Below are 14832 nucleotides of genomic sequence, written 5' to 3' on the forward strand. Positions count from 1 at the left end.
TTCACAGATTGAACAATGGCTTTGATGTTGGTCAAGTTTGATCTGAAAAAGCGAGTGAAGCTCGCTCAGTCAGTCTGGTTCATGTACTGGTTTGCTGTAATGGCCGGCGTGCTGATCTTCAGCATGGGCCTGTTCTTCAAGATCGAGCTGCGAAAGCGCTCAGAACTTATGGACAACAACGAGAGCCACTTCTTGCCCAACCTGCTTATATTTATGGGCCTAATAGCCTGCAGCATTAACGCCTTGGGGGGCAAGGTCTGCTACGACTCACTGGACCCTACCAAATTTGCAAAGTGGAAGCCCATTTTGAAGCATTTCTTGGTGTTCTGCGTGGTGTTCAACTCCCTGCTGCTCGTCACGGCCGTGTTGTGCTTCTTGATGAGGATCCCTCTGCAGTTCACCCTGGCTGAGGGGCTGAGGAACGGCATGAAGTACTACAAGGACACGGACACACCGGGTCGCTGCTACATGAAGAGGACCCTGGACTTGATGCAGATAGAGTTTCGTTGCTGCGGAAACGACAACTACAGAGATTGGTTTGAGATTCAGTGGGTTAGTAACCGCTACCTGGACTTCAGCTCGAAGGAAGTCAAAGAGTAAGTGGCAAAGATTAAAAGCTAAATCTCTCACGATAAACTTCAGAATTGACGTGACAGTAAAACAGCTAATTTTGGATTGCCTTTGAACCCGAGTGCACCAAGCTGGAGGCTGCTTAGGTGGGGTCCTTCAGGAGCAGTTGATCTAAAGGGAGGCTGTGGCTCAGACGGTAGAGTGGGTTGCACACTAATAGGAAGGTTGGTGATTCAATCCCCAGCTCCTCCCGTCCACATGCCTAGGTGTCCTTGAGCAAGACACTGAACCTTAAGTTGCTCCCGAAGGTGTACCATCGGTGTTGTAAGTCGCTGTGGATAAAAGCGTCAGCTAAATGAAATGTAATGTAAAGTTAGAGTCCAGTATAAGTGGATTGGAGGTGAAAGAAGGTCAGAGCAGGTGTGTTATTTACTTTCATCCACTCAGGATTACCACCACAGAAATGGAGACAGCCACAGGTAGGATAGAGGTGGATGCATTGGGGTCTGGGTGGGCAAAAGAGTTTACTAGGCAGTTTCATGGATAAAGGAACAGGGGCTTTGGTGAATAGGTGCAGAAATAGATACAGTCAAAAGGGCAGAAGCAGGATTAGGAATATATTGTTCCAGTATGTGGCCTCTTTGTGTCAACATGTTTGTGTCTGCAGTGATTTTGTGCAACAAGTAGCACTAAACTTTTTGCGAAAAAGACAGTTTTGAGTGCTGGAACGTATTTAGTGTTTAATCTTCAGGATTACAGCGCCATGTCCTTCAAGAAGCAGTGTCCTGTCCTATCAGCAGAAGAGCTGGCAGCACTACAGGAACAACACTGCCAAGTAAAACTGTTTGTCTCCAGGGATTTTAACATCAACATAAACAAAGAGTGATAGTCTCATTACCAAAATGCTAAACAATACTCACTGGCTTACAAACTCTCGCTCGAATATCCCGAAGTATCACCATGAATACCGGCTTTCTAATCAATAATGACTTGATTGGTATCACGATCTTTGTTAATCTATCCAGTATTTTTAGGACAAAGTGTTATCTGGGGCATTATTTTGGGGTTTCATCAGGTGATGTTATCCGTGGTTCATGGCTGACTCTAGCAGTTCTTTGTGATCCAATCACACTTGTCTTTCCATTGACCTACAACTATCAATCACAGTTAAGATCTGCTCCTCAGATTGGGCACTGACCCAAATCTACACATTTAGGTTGTTGTTTTCCTGCTACTTGCAGTTGTTTAAACCTACAAGACTGAATATGTGCTACATGTGCAATAATCATAATCAGTTAGGATTTTCTGGAGTTTGTGAAACAAGCGGGAAGATGAGATGATGAGTTTTAATTGAATGATGACTGTACATCGATTGTTCTCGCCAGTTTTGTGAAGATTTTAGTGCTTAATTTATGCTGTAGCCTCAGAAAGGTGTTGATTAAATGTTGTGAATTGTTGAGGTAAGAATGTGTGGGGTTGTGTTGGATAAAATTGATTTTATTGGATTGCATAATACTGTAAAATACGACTTACTCACCACTTACTGGGGCCTCAAAAGATTGTATTGTCACAAGAAGATAAAATAAAACCTCACGTTATGGTTATTCCTGGAAGTCTAACATAAACTTTCTAATTATACCTTGTGTAATTTTAGCCCAAACATACTACAAATTTAGAACGACCAGCTCCTGACCATTAATCTCATCCCACCTTCACCTCCAACCAATCATATAATGGCACTTGACACTTTGGTTCTTCCTCATAGCCGCATTGGGAGCAACGTGGATGGCCAGTATCTGATGGATGGAGTCCCGTTCAGCTGCTGCAACCCCACCTCCCCAAGGCCCTGCATCCAAGGGCAGATGACCAACAACTCGGCCCACTACAGCTACGACCACTACACCGAGGAGCTCAACGTGTGGCGGCGTGGCTGCCGCAACGCCCTGCTATCCTACTATGGAGGCCTGATGAACACCATCGGATCGCTGGTGGTGCTGGTCACCATGTTGGAGGTCAGTTGATCACACAGATATGATACTGTTTCACCTCACTTCAAATGGTTTAGATGGAACAGACAGTTTACTCCACCTGGTTTAGGCTTAGTAGAATACCTACACCCACTCATTTCGCCTTGTGAGTGGGTGATGTTTATGTTGCTTGCTTGGTTAAGTTTTATAGTACAGCATCTTCTTTATCTTATTGTCATGCTACAAACAGTATGGGCTCATTAATGTCTCCTGAAGGCAGAAAACAAACAATATTACTTGAGAGTTGGTAAAAGTGTCAGTTGTAGTGCCTTTTTTTTTTTTTTTTTTTTTTTAAACCCAAATGATCACAAGAGGCAACAATGGGCCCACTCCATTTGACACAGGGGAGATTTATGATGTATCTGAAGTGTTTACAAGCAGCATTTCTTGTTTTTACATTGGAACAAACTGGTCGGTTTGGCAAATGCATGTCTGGGTAACTTCCACACCAGCCCCTGTGCCTCACTCGTCATCCATAGAGGAACTTTTGGAAATGTATAGATATGCAAATATTTGTATCAAGAAAACTAGATTCTCAGTGGGTTAAGGTGTAAAGTTTCCACATCGCTCTTGTGTAAGTTGAGGATTGCTCAAAACTAGTGGGGATATCACTAACTCAAAACAAGAATCCAAACTTAAACTCAGATTTCAGCCAACGATTGAGGGAGTTTCACCTTCAGCAGATAAACGAGACAACACTGAGGGTCAAACCTCCAAATTAAGTGACGATAAGTAACACATACAGTAAGTGAGATGGCCATGTGCGTAAAATATTCATCTATTTTCCAAAAGACCCACAGGGGACACAGCAAAAGGTTCTGAAGTCAGTCGATTAGCCCGACAGTAAGAAGTCTTGTGTATAAACATGCAAATTTTGGACCCAGTTGGCGTTTTTCTTCATTCCTCCTCGCCACGCTCCACCCCCGCCATCAGCAATATACACTTACTGCATCTCCTTCCCACAACGACTCGATCCTCTTTACCTAAATATTCATCACCTTTTGGCATGTACGGGCATGCAGCTTACCCTCGGCGTCTCACCTGCTTCTCTCTACCCGAATGGTAATCCTGTGGCAGACACATGTTACCTGTCCTCCCTTCAACTATCTCTTCAGACTACACTTGTCCACACCTGTTGTTGTTTCTACGGGCCGAATTATCTTCTTGTTACAGCTCAAAACAGACAAACGTGGTAAAAGGTCAACCCACGTCAGCGATAACTGTTAATCGTCTGAGTTCCTGTGTCACCTCAACGAGACAATACTCAACATATCTTTCCCAGAAAACCAGCATACGAAGGGCGAAACGTGGAAGCTGATCACAGGACTCACAGATTTAAGAACAGTTATGCAAACGTCGCCATGGTGACACAGATAATGAGTATTGGGTTAATCTACGGGAGGTAACAAGGACAAACTCGATCTTCTGCGCCGACATATCGATTCTGATTTCTTAACATTTTGAGTGAGCGGGTAAACCTGGCTGTAGATTACTGTAGATAACTCATACCCAGTGATACACAACATATTTGAATTTCACACTTTCAGACAGTGTTGAACACATTACATTTGTCTGTCTACTTTATCACAATCCCTTTGTGTTAAGTGCAGTATAAAATATAATTATAAAAATTATTTCTAAACTATTGAAGGATATTTAAAATAAGGCTGCAACTAAAGAGTGTAAAACCCAAAGATACTCAACTTTCTGAAATGAAAGATGAAGCCGCAAACTGGACATAAACTGTATGATTTCTGTATGACATGTAAATGATATATGAATGTTTTAATTGTAGTATAGAGAAAGGTTAAATGTTACAGTTTGTAGTATTTAAGGAAAGATGTTTGCAATAATCTACAAAATTATCGCTGATTAAAATTCAAGTTGAATGACAAATTAATTATTTAATTGTTGCAGCTCTGATTTGAAACTTCCTTCACTTATAATAATGATAACAAATGTTATTCTTGATAGTATTTAATACATTTTAACACGGTGAGTGCCTTTTTTTTAATGTTATTGTTCCACCACTGTGTTCCTGTTTAAAGCTAAGCATGTTCATTGAGCTCTTTTCTTTTCTTTTTATGTGGCATGTTACAAACAAAGACTCCAGAAGTTGATAAAGTGACACAGGGCATGTTCACCTGATATGTGTCCCTCCCGTCCCCTGCAGATTGCCGTCACTATCGGCCTGCAGTACGTAGACAGCTCCCTGTCCACCCTGGTTAACCCGGAGGACCCAGAGAGCGAGAGCGAGGGATGGATCCTGGAGAAGACAGTCAAGGAGACGTTCACCGACATCATGGACAAAATGAAGTCCGTGGGCAAAGGAAGCAAGGTGGAGGAAGGGGGTGAGGCAGCGGTTGCGAGCTGAGCTAACCCCACCTGCAAAAACTGACACCTCTCCCACCTGACGAGGAGAAAAAGGGGTAGTGTGAGATTTTTTTTACCAACATTTATATTGTAGTTAACAACTGCTCACATATTTGGTTATGAACTCCTTTTAAATGGACTCATTACAACTGGACTCCTTGAATAAATAACATTGTATATTCATACATAGAGAAATAATGAGTAGGATGAGTAATGATTTTTAATTTTGGTTTTTCCCCAACCAAATTAATTCATCTCAAATTGAAGCTATGCTTCACAGCACGTTTTTTTTAAAGAGGTTCTGGTCTCCAATACTCTTTGGATTTGGATTTGGCTGCTTTCTCACAAAAGAGTTCAAAATTATAACTCAAGTATAAAAGTGAAATGAATTGATCATTTTCACGATCATTAAATGTTTCCTTTGTATTGTTGTCACATAGGTTGGCAGGGATAGTGGTTGCTATGCAGCCCCCCCCTGTCATGGAGGCCAAAGGTGCAGATGGAGGATATTTACAGTCCAGTAAACACAGAGTTATATTTTTGCTGACATTTCAATAATGTTATGGCTGGTAGCTGTTACAGTAGGCCTATGTAGACAAAGCAAACAAAACAAACCCTGCACTCAGGTGTTTTTGTATTCTGGTTCACCTCTGAAGACTGGATTAAATCCCGAAATGGAGTACAAATTCAGAATTGAAGGAATCAGCGTGATTTAGGCATGAATGTTGCAGCACATGGTTGAAGAGTGAGGAATGGGAATCAGCAGGTTCGCCCCGGATAGAAGCATGAGGCAACTCCAAAACTGTGGAGGACGACTGAAATCGGCAGCTAAATCTTAGCTCCTGACCCCTGTACTATAATCTCAGATCCTCTGACATTTCCCCTGTGCTTTCTGTATCCACTTATTGACACATATATATGTATATTGTAACAACTGGGTCTTTGTACATCGTGTAGAAATTATGAAAAAAAAACCACACATTTTTTAAAAGTAATTAAGCTAAATCTTTTATTTAAATCCATGTAAACCTTCTTTTTTTCCAAATGGATTTTTTTTTTTTGGACTTCTGTGTAGAAACAGATTATGCTGTTTGTGTACATGAATAAAGGATTTTAGAAATGTGATCCAACAGTAAAACGCTGATGTTGTGTTTCCTCGACCTTGAGTTGTGCAGACTGGAGATCAAGACGCGAAGCATGCTATGCCGCAAGGTTCCTGATTAAGTCAATAGGATAAGAGCAATTAAGGCATTACTGCTTTCACATGGACATGGGATGACTCTTCACATGTCAAATGTAAGGACAAGTGTGTGTTGGGGGGCTTACACACCAGATGCCTTCACAAAAAATATAATGGGCATGTTTTCTTCGTAAAGTGTATTCTGGAGTTTCCGTCCTTCTGTCCAGAAGGAGCTCTGACTTCAGAGGATGCCCGTAACAAATCCTGTGATCCTTCCACATATTGATAAATAATAACCAGAGAGGTACTGTTTATCCATCAGCTTGAAACACAATCCATTAATAACATGGGCATCTGAACTGAAGATCCACATATTTTGCAGCGCCCAGCCATGAGGAATGAGGAGCCATGATATCAAAGCCAATATGGCTTAGTTAGAGCAGATGGGGGGGAGCTGTCAAGAGTCAGCAGGAACGGTAAAGAGGCCAACTCTGCCCGGTATTTTTGTTGGACCAAAGCACACAACCGGTGCTGAGTAGATAAGAAGCGTAATCGGCTTTAGATTAGCATGAGCCCCTCCACCAGGTGAGCAGGTGATGTCCTGCTGCACGTCATGGACAGGGAGACACTCGAAGTCAGAGACAAACAGGAGAAAGTGAAGCTCAGAGCAACATGAAAGTAAGATAAAGCCCTGATTTGGAGATTTGCCACCAACAAAATGATAGGAGATATGCACAAACAGTGGTGGAAGGAAAATTCAGATCCTTTACTCACGAAATAATAGTACCACCAGGTGAAAGCACACCACTGCAAGAGAGAGTGCTGCATTTTAAAAGCAAAAGTAGGAAAGTATAAATTAAAAGTACTCATTATGCAACAAAAAGGCTCATATCAGTTTAATATCATGTGATTATTATTACTGACGCCTTTTATTGTTGTAGCTGATTAAGACAGAGCTAATTGTCACTTTGTACTCAATATTTTATACACTGGTTAGTTTAGTATTTATGGTTTTTATTTTATTTTTATTAAAAAAAGAAAAATACTTCAAGTAAAAGTATCTTGTAATATAAAGCTACTTAAACACAGTATTTGACTAATTGTTTGCAGTTCTTTCCACTGCTGGTCTCCTGACACTTTGAGTCTGTATTCAAACCATTTAATGAAGTAAACATAGCATTAAAACACAGTAAAAGTTCTCAATTACAAGTCAAAGTCCTGCATTCAAAGTTTAACCCATGGAAAATGGTCCCTATTTATGTAACACCTATTACCATATTACTGAAACATTGTTATTGATGTAGAAACAGTACACTAGACTACAGTAGTAGAGATCATTTTTGCATCTCTGTATACTGTTGGGTTGTTTACTCTACAACAATGTATTATGTGTGATAAACAGATTGGTGGACAAGAAATTAAACGTTTTAAAGAAGAAGTACTTGGAAGTTGTACTTAAGTAGTACTCGAGTAAATTTAACTTCCCATGCAGTGTGGCTACATAGTTCCTTAAGGCAGCCACTTGTCTCAGCTCATATATCATCACAAAACAGCCTCCATGTCAGCACTATTTTGACTCAACAGTAATACATGTGTCGACATTAAGTCTAAAATATGTGACTGTTCAAATTACATTTAATATTGTTCTCAGTATTTACTCACTTCCTTTGGAACCAAATAATGTGCTGACAGCATCCTGCGTGTCCTCAGGATTATGCTGCTCTCTGTTGGTGACTGCAGGCAACAAACAGAAACAAAATCAGACGCAGACTGTGTGTGGACATGATTCATGAAAGACCTCCAACAGCAATCTTACATGTCGTTAGTTTTCCAGCCGATTCACTTTCGGTTCTGACTGTCTAATCTGGGATTTCACAAACTCTCCAACTGTTTTGTTTATTGCTTACAGCCCACTTTTACAGTTCGTCTCTTCAGATGTGATTTATTTTGACTTCAGACTTCCTCTGTGAAAAATGTGTTGGCTTGTTGTTTGAATTACAGCTTCAGTTACATCAAACACCCACAAGGGGGTGTCCTTTCCATTAATGATAATGGTCTTCTCTGTTAAAAACTTAAAAGGGAAGAAAGTGGATTAATTGTTCAAACATAATGTATGAAACAACTGCAAACACGTTTATTTAAATGCAGTGATGTAAAAACACAAGTAAGTCTCTTTTTATCCATTTGACCCCTCTTTGAAAAACACATTCATCGCTCCAGACATTTGGGAGAAAACAAAATAAATAAGGCTGGAATTAAAAGTTTCTTTCATAATCAACTCATCTCGTGATTACTTCTCTGATTAATTGTTTAATAAATTAAATTAAAGAACAGTTGCTTTAGTTGTTTGTTTATTAAAATCATGCAAAACATAATTATGCATGTCTGTGTTAAATCCTTTAATTTAGCAAGGTCTCATCCAAATAAATGAAGAAATATTACTCGACATGGCCACAGCCTGTGAAATCTTACCTAGTGTAAATTTTAAATGGTAAAAAAAAAACCTTTTAGTAACATAAGGACTGTAGATAATAACAAGTTCCATTGTTTATTAATATGTTGACCGATCTTTTAATAATCATACAGACTGTCAGATAGCAGTGAAAAAGGACTGCAACAGACTAACATTTTCTCTAGCAATGTCTTTCTTGCTTAATTGATTGTTTGGTCTATAAATGTTGATTTAAAGAATCATAATACCATCTTTGCATGGCTTCTATTGTGCAGCCAAAACACTGTTTGCAGTACTAGAAAACAGCAAAAAGAAACAAACAAATCTTCACATAAGAGAAGATGAAACCACAGATTACTTTTTGGCTTTAAAAATTACTTTAACAATTAATCAGTAATATAAATAGCTGACGATTAGTTTTTTGTTGATTGAATAATCAACTAATTGTGACATAAGTGACATATTCAGATTACTTGTATGGTCCAACCAATAATCCAAACTCAGAATATTCAGTTTACAATCATATAAAACTGACTAAATCATAACTGGACCCACTGAATAGAGAAATTGTTGCTTCATTGATAGCTTAAATGAATCGATTATTGAAACTGAACAAATTTTTGAATATCAAAATAAACTTTTGCAGTAGATCATACATAAGGATGAGTGTAATAAAAAAAAAAAAAAAAAAAAAAAAAAAAAAAAGCAATGCATCCAGAATATCACTGATAAACTGATGCAGCGTAAATATAAATTATGCATAAAAGAACAGCACTAATGAATATATGCAACATTTGGGCTGTTTATTAATTATTCAAACCAATAATGAGCATCCAAGGTGTGATGCCTGTGCAGTGACGCCGTGAGTGACACGTGTTCTAATATTAACCGGCTGACCTTGAGGTTTGAGCCAAAGGTCAGGGACGCTGCTATCACATCTCACTTTACACTCCACTATGGGCTGAATAAATATGGCAGACAGAAAGAAAAGCAGAGACAGAGGTAGAGAGGGAGAGAGAGAGGCCCGTGACTGGTAGATGTGTGGCCTGCTCAGAGGGGCATTGTTGGAGCTATGAGAGGACAATGCACTGCCCCCGCCCTGAATACTCGCCATACCAGCTGACCAGCCATTACCAACACTGCTGCCCCGTTACAATTCCTGCTGCTCTGACACACACATCACACATCACACACACACACACACACACACACACACACACACACACACACACACACACACACACACACACAGAGAGAGAGAGCGCTTCAAACATACGTTTAGTCCTACAAGACAAAAAAAGAAAAACACCACTTTGTCTATAACAGTGGACAGAGGGGAGAAACCAGGTGGGAGGCCAGCAGCGACTGACAAAAGGCTCAAGTCAAGGCATGCATAGGCACACATATTGTCTCGCCTGTGTGTGTGTGTGTGTGTGTGTGTGTGTGTGTGTGTGTGTGTGTGTGAGATTTACGGCAAGTTAAGTTTAGACCTTCGCACCTATCTGTTCCCCCAGCAATAACATTTCTCTTGCCCAAGTGGCAACAGCCACCCAGAGAGAACAGATGCACCCGACACACCGTCGTATTATTTCAGGATCCTTGGCAAAAGTCTGCAAGTGTGTGAACACTTGAATTGCCCCTGTTGGTGTAACATCAATCATCATTTGGTACATTAACACGCAAGAGGTTCTTTTATTTTCTTTTTAACACTTTTGTCTGGTTAATTCTATTACAACGCATCACATATGCATACATGCATAAAAGCTGAAAGAATTAATCAATTAGTCAACCAACAGAAAATTATTCATGTTATGTTAAACCTGCATGTTGTTTTTTTTAATGCTTTTAGCTTGTGATTTCCTCCAACAACAAAAAAGCAACACCATGCGATGTTTCAGATGTTTTAGGAGGATTTCGTTGAAGACAGCTATTTCTGAATAAAATAAAAGATATGAGAAATGTCAAAATATGTATAATGTACATGTATAATATGTAAATCTTTCCCAAACCATTAATTATCACAACTAGAAAAGACATTTAAAGTAGTAAAATCTATCTCCACTTTAATGATAAAATGATCCTTACATAGTGATGCATAATTTAGTAACAATGAGGATAATCACAATTGAGTCACTATGTTTTTTTTTTTTTTTAGCAGAAGCAGTACTTTACTTTTGACATTTTAAGTACAACTTGATGCCTCTTTGTATTATTTAAATAATGCAGGACCTTGCACATTAGTTTGATCTCATCCACCACGATAAATTATATAATTATATGCCATTGTAATTGTATAGCTGTAGATACAAGTAGTGGAGTAAAAGGTACAAATGTTTGCCTCCGTCGGTGAGTAAAAGTCGAAAAATATACAATCACACTGAGTACAAGTACATCAAAAGTGCAGTTCTGGAGGGCACGTGTGCGCGCGCGCACACACACACACACACACACACACACACACACACACACACACTTCACAAGACGAGTGATGGACAGTGACTGTTGCAGAACAGGTGTACATACCTATGTAGAGCTGTTATATTGTTATACGGTGTGTGTGTGTGCGCGTGCGTGAGCGTGAGGGAGGAAGAGGGGCCGGGCGGGGGCACTAAGGGGCTGCTGAGGGCACGGGCACGAGCTTCCTCCGACACCTCCTCCCTTCTGATATAGCGGCGACGCGCTGCGCGACCCCGACAGCCCACTCGTGCTGCCGCTATACTGTAATCATATGATAGGGAGTCGATCCCCGCTGCAGAATACCGACACACCGGGCGGACACAAGCGGAGCAGCCGGGGCGGAGGAGACGAGCTGATTGTAGACTTATAGTCGCTGAAGAAGTGCGCGGAGTCCGTTAAAAGTGTCAGACAAGAGCCAAACTCTCCCCTTAAAGGAACTTTTTTTCAAACTCTGGAGAGAGTCGGGCAGAGGGGGGAACCGTTTGGAAGAAGAGAGGGACTCACAGACGAACCTTAACCGAAAGGACAGTCGATTAAACCGGAGCGGAGAGAGAAGCGGTCAGCGGGTCGCGGCCGGTGGAGTCCCCAGGGATCCTCGCATCGCTTTTCGGGGCGTGTGTGTGTGTGTCTTTTTCAAAAGTTTTTTTTTTATTTTTATTTTTTTTAAGCAGCTAGGTCACTTTATTATTGAATCAAAAGCCATGGTTGGGGAGACAGAGGTGAAGGAGAGACCCAAGTCCAACCCGGACTATCTAATGCAGCTGATGAACGACAGGAAGGTGATGAGCTCCCTGCCCAACTTCAGCGGCATCTTTACGCATCTGGAGCGGCTGCTGGATGAAGGTAACCCGGCTTCTGTCTGCGCTTTGAGCTCCCTCCATTACTAACCACTTGTCTCACTACAGAGGGAATGAGTCAATCTTTTCTCGTTGAGTTTGATGGTTCATTAAAAAGTACTGACTTTATTGAAAAGCCATTATAACCGGAGGAATTCCTCACTGGCTCCTTGGAAACATGACAGCAGTCCTAATCCCCCCAAAACTTAAGTGATAAACTATCCCACTTGCATGTATTTAGACTACTTTTCACCCGGATCATTCACAGAGATCTGGCTGTAAATCCTTATTCTTGGAAAAAAATCTCACAAACCCAAGTGTGAAAATTGGTTTTAGTCATTTAAATGTGTTGAGAGCACCAGATGAGCTCTCTCTCTCTCTGTTTCTCCTCACACAGGGGCAGTTGGTGATGGGAACAAACAGACAGTTGTTAGTCTTTCCCAGTGACCTAATGCGCAGGCTTATGTGAATGCTGCAGCCCATCCCTGAGCAGGAACGAGAGCATGTCACTGTGTAAAAAGAAAAAATTTGACTTGAAGCTGCTTACAGCCCCTCTAGAGTCTGCCTGTACAACTCATCAAGTGCACCTCACTTGTTGATATACCAGCATTTCTGCAAGCACAAGACGAACACAGACATCACAGCCTTGTAAAGAGGCACAATTTCTTATTTGTTAAAGGCCACTTGTGTCCCCTTGTTTCAATGTCATGCTCCTACAGTCGCTACGAGCTACTGAGGCCTGTTGGTGCTTCTGTTGTGGCTCATCAGGATCTCCCAGGTCCTCACTTTGTGCCCCCCTGACAGGTCTCATGACGCAGCAAGGTTTGGGTCTCATACCAGACGATTTCCCCCCTCGGCCCGACAAATAGGTCAACTTCACATCTCTCGTAGTCGTACTCATGTCGGGGACTGACAGCTGAGCATATTCGGCCCTGCACACGTGATAAAGTGACACCCATGGTTAGTGTTAAAAAAGGGATACGCCATGCCCATTTTCATCCTGGACAAAAAAACAACAACAACAAAAAAGTTGGTGCAGGGTATTGTCAGGCTTCATGTTTGTTGAAACATTGCACTCTTGTCCGGTCTATATATAAAAACCTTTGACAGGTTGAAGTGTTAGGATAAGACCTGCTCCCCCCCCCCGACCCCCCTTTATCTTTTTCTCCTTCGACTTCTCTCTTGTTCTTCTTTCACTTCCCATTTTCCTCCAGCTGGTGTGACAAAAGCTTGTCTGTGCAGATTTGTTTGCGCGCAGTCACTTTTGGTCTGCAACAGGTCAGAATAGGTTATTAGAGGATCGTGGTTGTCACTGCAGCAGCGGCTGTAATTATAGCGTCCTACTGTAGTTATTATGGTCGGACTTATCACTCTCAGAGCAGGGAGACATGCCTGTCAGCCTGCTTAGGTCAGATGATATTTGTGCCTCAGGGCAGTTATTCTACCGTGTGTGCATGTGTGTGTGTGTGTGTGTGTGTGTGTGTGTGTGCGAGTTCAAACCAGGGCTGTGTGTGTGTGTGAGTGCGTGCGTGTGTGTGTGTGTGCGTGCGTGCGTGTGCGTGTGTGTGGGGTGGTTGCTTATGTGTTTGTCTGGTGCAGTAGTCGGTTATTACTGTGCTAGTGTGTCATTACAAAGGCATCAGAGGCTAGTGTTGGTCATTGAGACAACCCTAAACAAACACAGAGGCAGACAAACACAGTCTCATTTATAATGGTGGTTCTGCAACAAACTTCAGACACAAATTTGACCTTTTTAGAAGTTGATCTTAATGCTAAAAATCTGTTGATTATTTAGTTTTGTAATTCAAAAGGGAAAGTGGACGTCGGTGATTTGCGCCTGGTAAACATATTTTGAAGTTCTGTATCTTTTAATGCTTTCTAGGAGATACAACAATTCAGGACATTTTTTGGAAGCTAGTTTGAAAAGTGATTTATTATTTAAGTAATTTGAAAAGCTACATTTCTGGCTGCGTCTTGTACTGTTTTTTCCCGTTTTTATCTGAATCTTGCTCTGATAGTCGGACAAAATAAGACATTTCCAGGCGTCAGCGGGAACTCTGGGGAAATGTTTGTTACAACTGTTTGACAAACCAATAATGGAGAAAATAAACCTTACGCTGTGAGTGCTTCAGTGCCTTTTCTGTGTGGTTGGTAAACAACTGTGCCGCACTAGAACTTCTGCTGGTGAGAGTAGGTCGCTGTGACCCCCACAAACATGTATGTTTTTCTCTCGTGATATTTACAGAGTGAGAACGGTGTGTGTGTGTGTGTGTGTGTGTGTGTGTGTGTGTGTGTGTGTGTGTGTGTGTGTGTGTTAAACAGAAAGAAATGGGAGGGGACGGCGGGGAGAGGTCATCAGTAATAGAGGAGGCCTGATTGCAAAACATTCAGCAGTTAGATTCTACATTGTGGTGCAGAATGCGTGTGCCCCGTCTATCTGTCTGTCTGGCTGTCTCTCTCTGTCTCTGTCCCTCGGCCTATCTGTCGCACTCAGAGCTTCCTTTAATTCTGGTGAGAGTGAGTCATCGGTCCTAAGAAACGGACAGTCTGAGGAAATGTGAAACTTGCCCCCCCCCCCCGCACAGAGTTCAATGTACTCGACTTAACTCTCTATTTCTGCCCCTGTCTCCGAAGAAATCGGCCGGGTACGCAAAGACATGTACAACGACACACTGAACGGCGGCATGTTCAACGGCCGGGACATGGAGGAGCTTCCCGAAGCCATCGGCCCCGTGGCTCAGCTGCAGGAGAAGCTCTACGTGCCGGTCAAAGAGTACCCCGACGTGAGTGGACAAATCAGTGACCTTTGACCTTTTCAGGACTGTCTGTTTACTTTACGCTGTCGCCGCTTTATCTCTTCTTAGTTACGGAAAGGCTGCCAGAAAAAGTCTGCGTGGCTCTTAATCTCAGGGGCATTGTTGCTTTACATTTCATCTA

General features: G+C 41.6%; 2 protein-coding genes and 1 long non-coding RNA gene across 8 annotated transcripts in view; 2 read left to right on the forward strand and 1 right to left on the reverse strand.

Annotated features, from left to right (window-relative positions):
• Positions 1 to 15: 15 nt before the first annotated feature.
• On the forward strand, positions 16 to 5299 carry prph2a (peripherin 2a (retinal degeneration, slow)). Its single transcript, XM_069160244.1, has 3 exons — positions 16 to 596; positions 2336 to 2582; positions 4771 to 5299. Exons 1-3 carry the CDS (start codon positions 16 to 18, stop codon positions 4969 to 4971), a joined length of 1029 nt encoding a protein of 342 aa, XP_069016345.1. The 3' UTR covers positions 4972 to 5299.
• Positions 4887 to 14832, reverse strand: part of LOC138204771 (uncharacterized) — a 27700-nt gene continuing 17754 nt past the window's right edge. Inside the window, exons 2-3 of the long non-coding RNA XR_011178819.1 lie at positions 7813 to 7884; positions 4887 to 5007 (exon numbers count right to left, since the gene is read on the reverse strand). This is a non-coding gene — a long non-coding RNA (uncharacterized lncRNA). The remainder of the gene's footprint in view (positions 5008 to 7812; positions 7885 to 14832) is intronic.
• Positions 11320 to 14832, forward strand: part of qki2 (QKI, KH domain containing, RNA binding 2) — a 17637-nt gene continuing 14124 nt past the window's right edge. For 4 of the 6 annotated variants that reach the window (XM_069160234.1, XM_069160236.1, XM_069160237.1 and 1 more), the window contains exons 1-2: positions 11320 to 11902; positions 14530 to 14678. In XM_069160234.1, the coding sequence (XP_069016335.1) occupies positions 11761 to 11902; positions 14530 to 14678 (291 nt within the window). In that variant the 5' untranslated portion in view covers positions 11320 to 11760. The remainder of the gene's footprint in view (positions 11903 to 14529; positions 14679 to 14832) is intronic. The other 2 variants (XM_069160239.1, XM_069160240.1) reach the window with 2 other exon arrangements.

This window comes from Embiotoca jacksoni, unplaced genomic scaffold (assembly GCF_022577435.1).
Source record: "Embiotoca jacksoni isolate LCO1_2020_lvr unplaced genomic scaffold, fEmbJac1.0.p SCAF_26, whole genome shotgun sequence".
Classification (NCBI taxonomy): domain Eukaryota; kingdom Metazoa; phylum Chordata; class Actinopteri; family Embiotocidae; genus Embiotoca; species Embiotoca jacksoni.

Excerpts from the sequence above, each read along its gene's own strand:
- prph2a (XM_069160244.1), top strand. The coding sequence starts at position 16 with ATGGCTTTGATGTTGGTCAAGTTTGATCTGAAAAAGCGAGTGAAGCTC. Across the intron at positions 597-2,335 it reads AGCTCGAAGGAAGTCAAAGA|CCGCATTGGGAGCAACGTGG; the intron begins GTAAGTGGCAAA and ends TCTTCCTCATAG. Across the intron at positions 2,583-4,770 it reads TGCTGGTCACCATGTTGGAG|ATTGCCGTCACTATCGGCCT; the intron begins GTCAGTTGATCA and ends CGTCCCCTGCAG.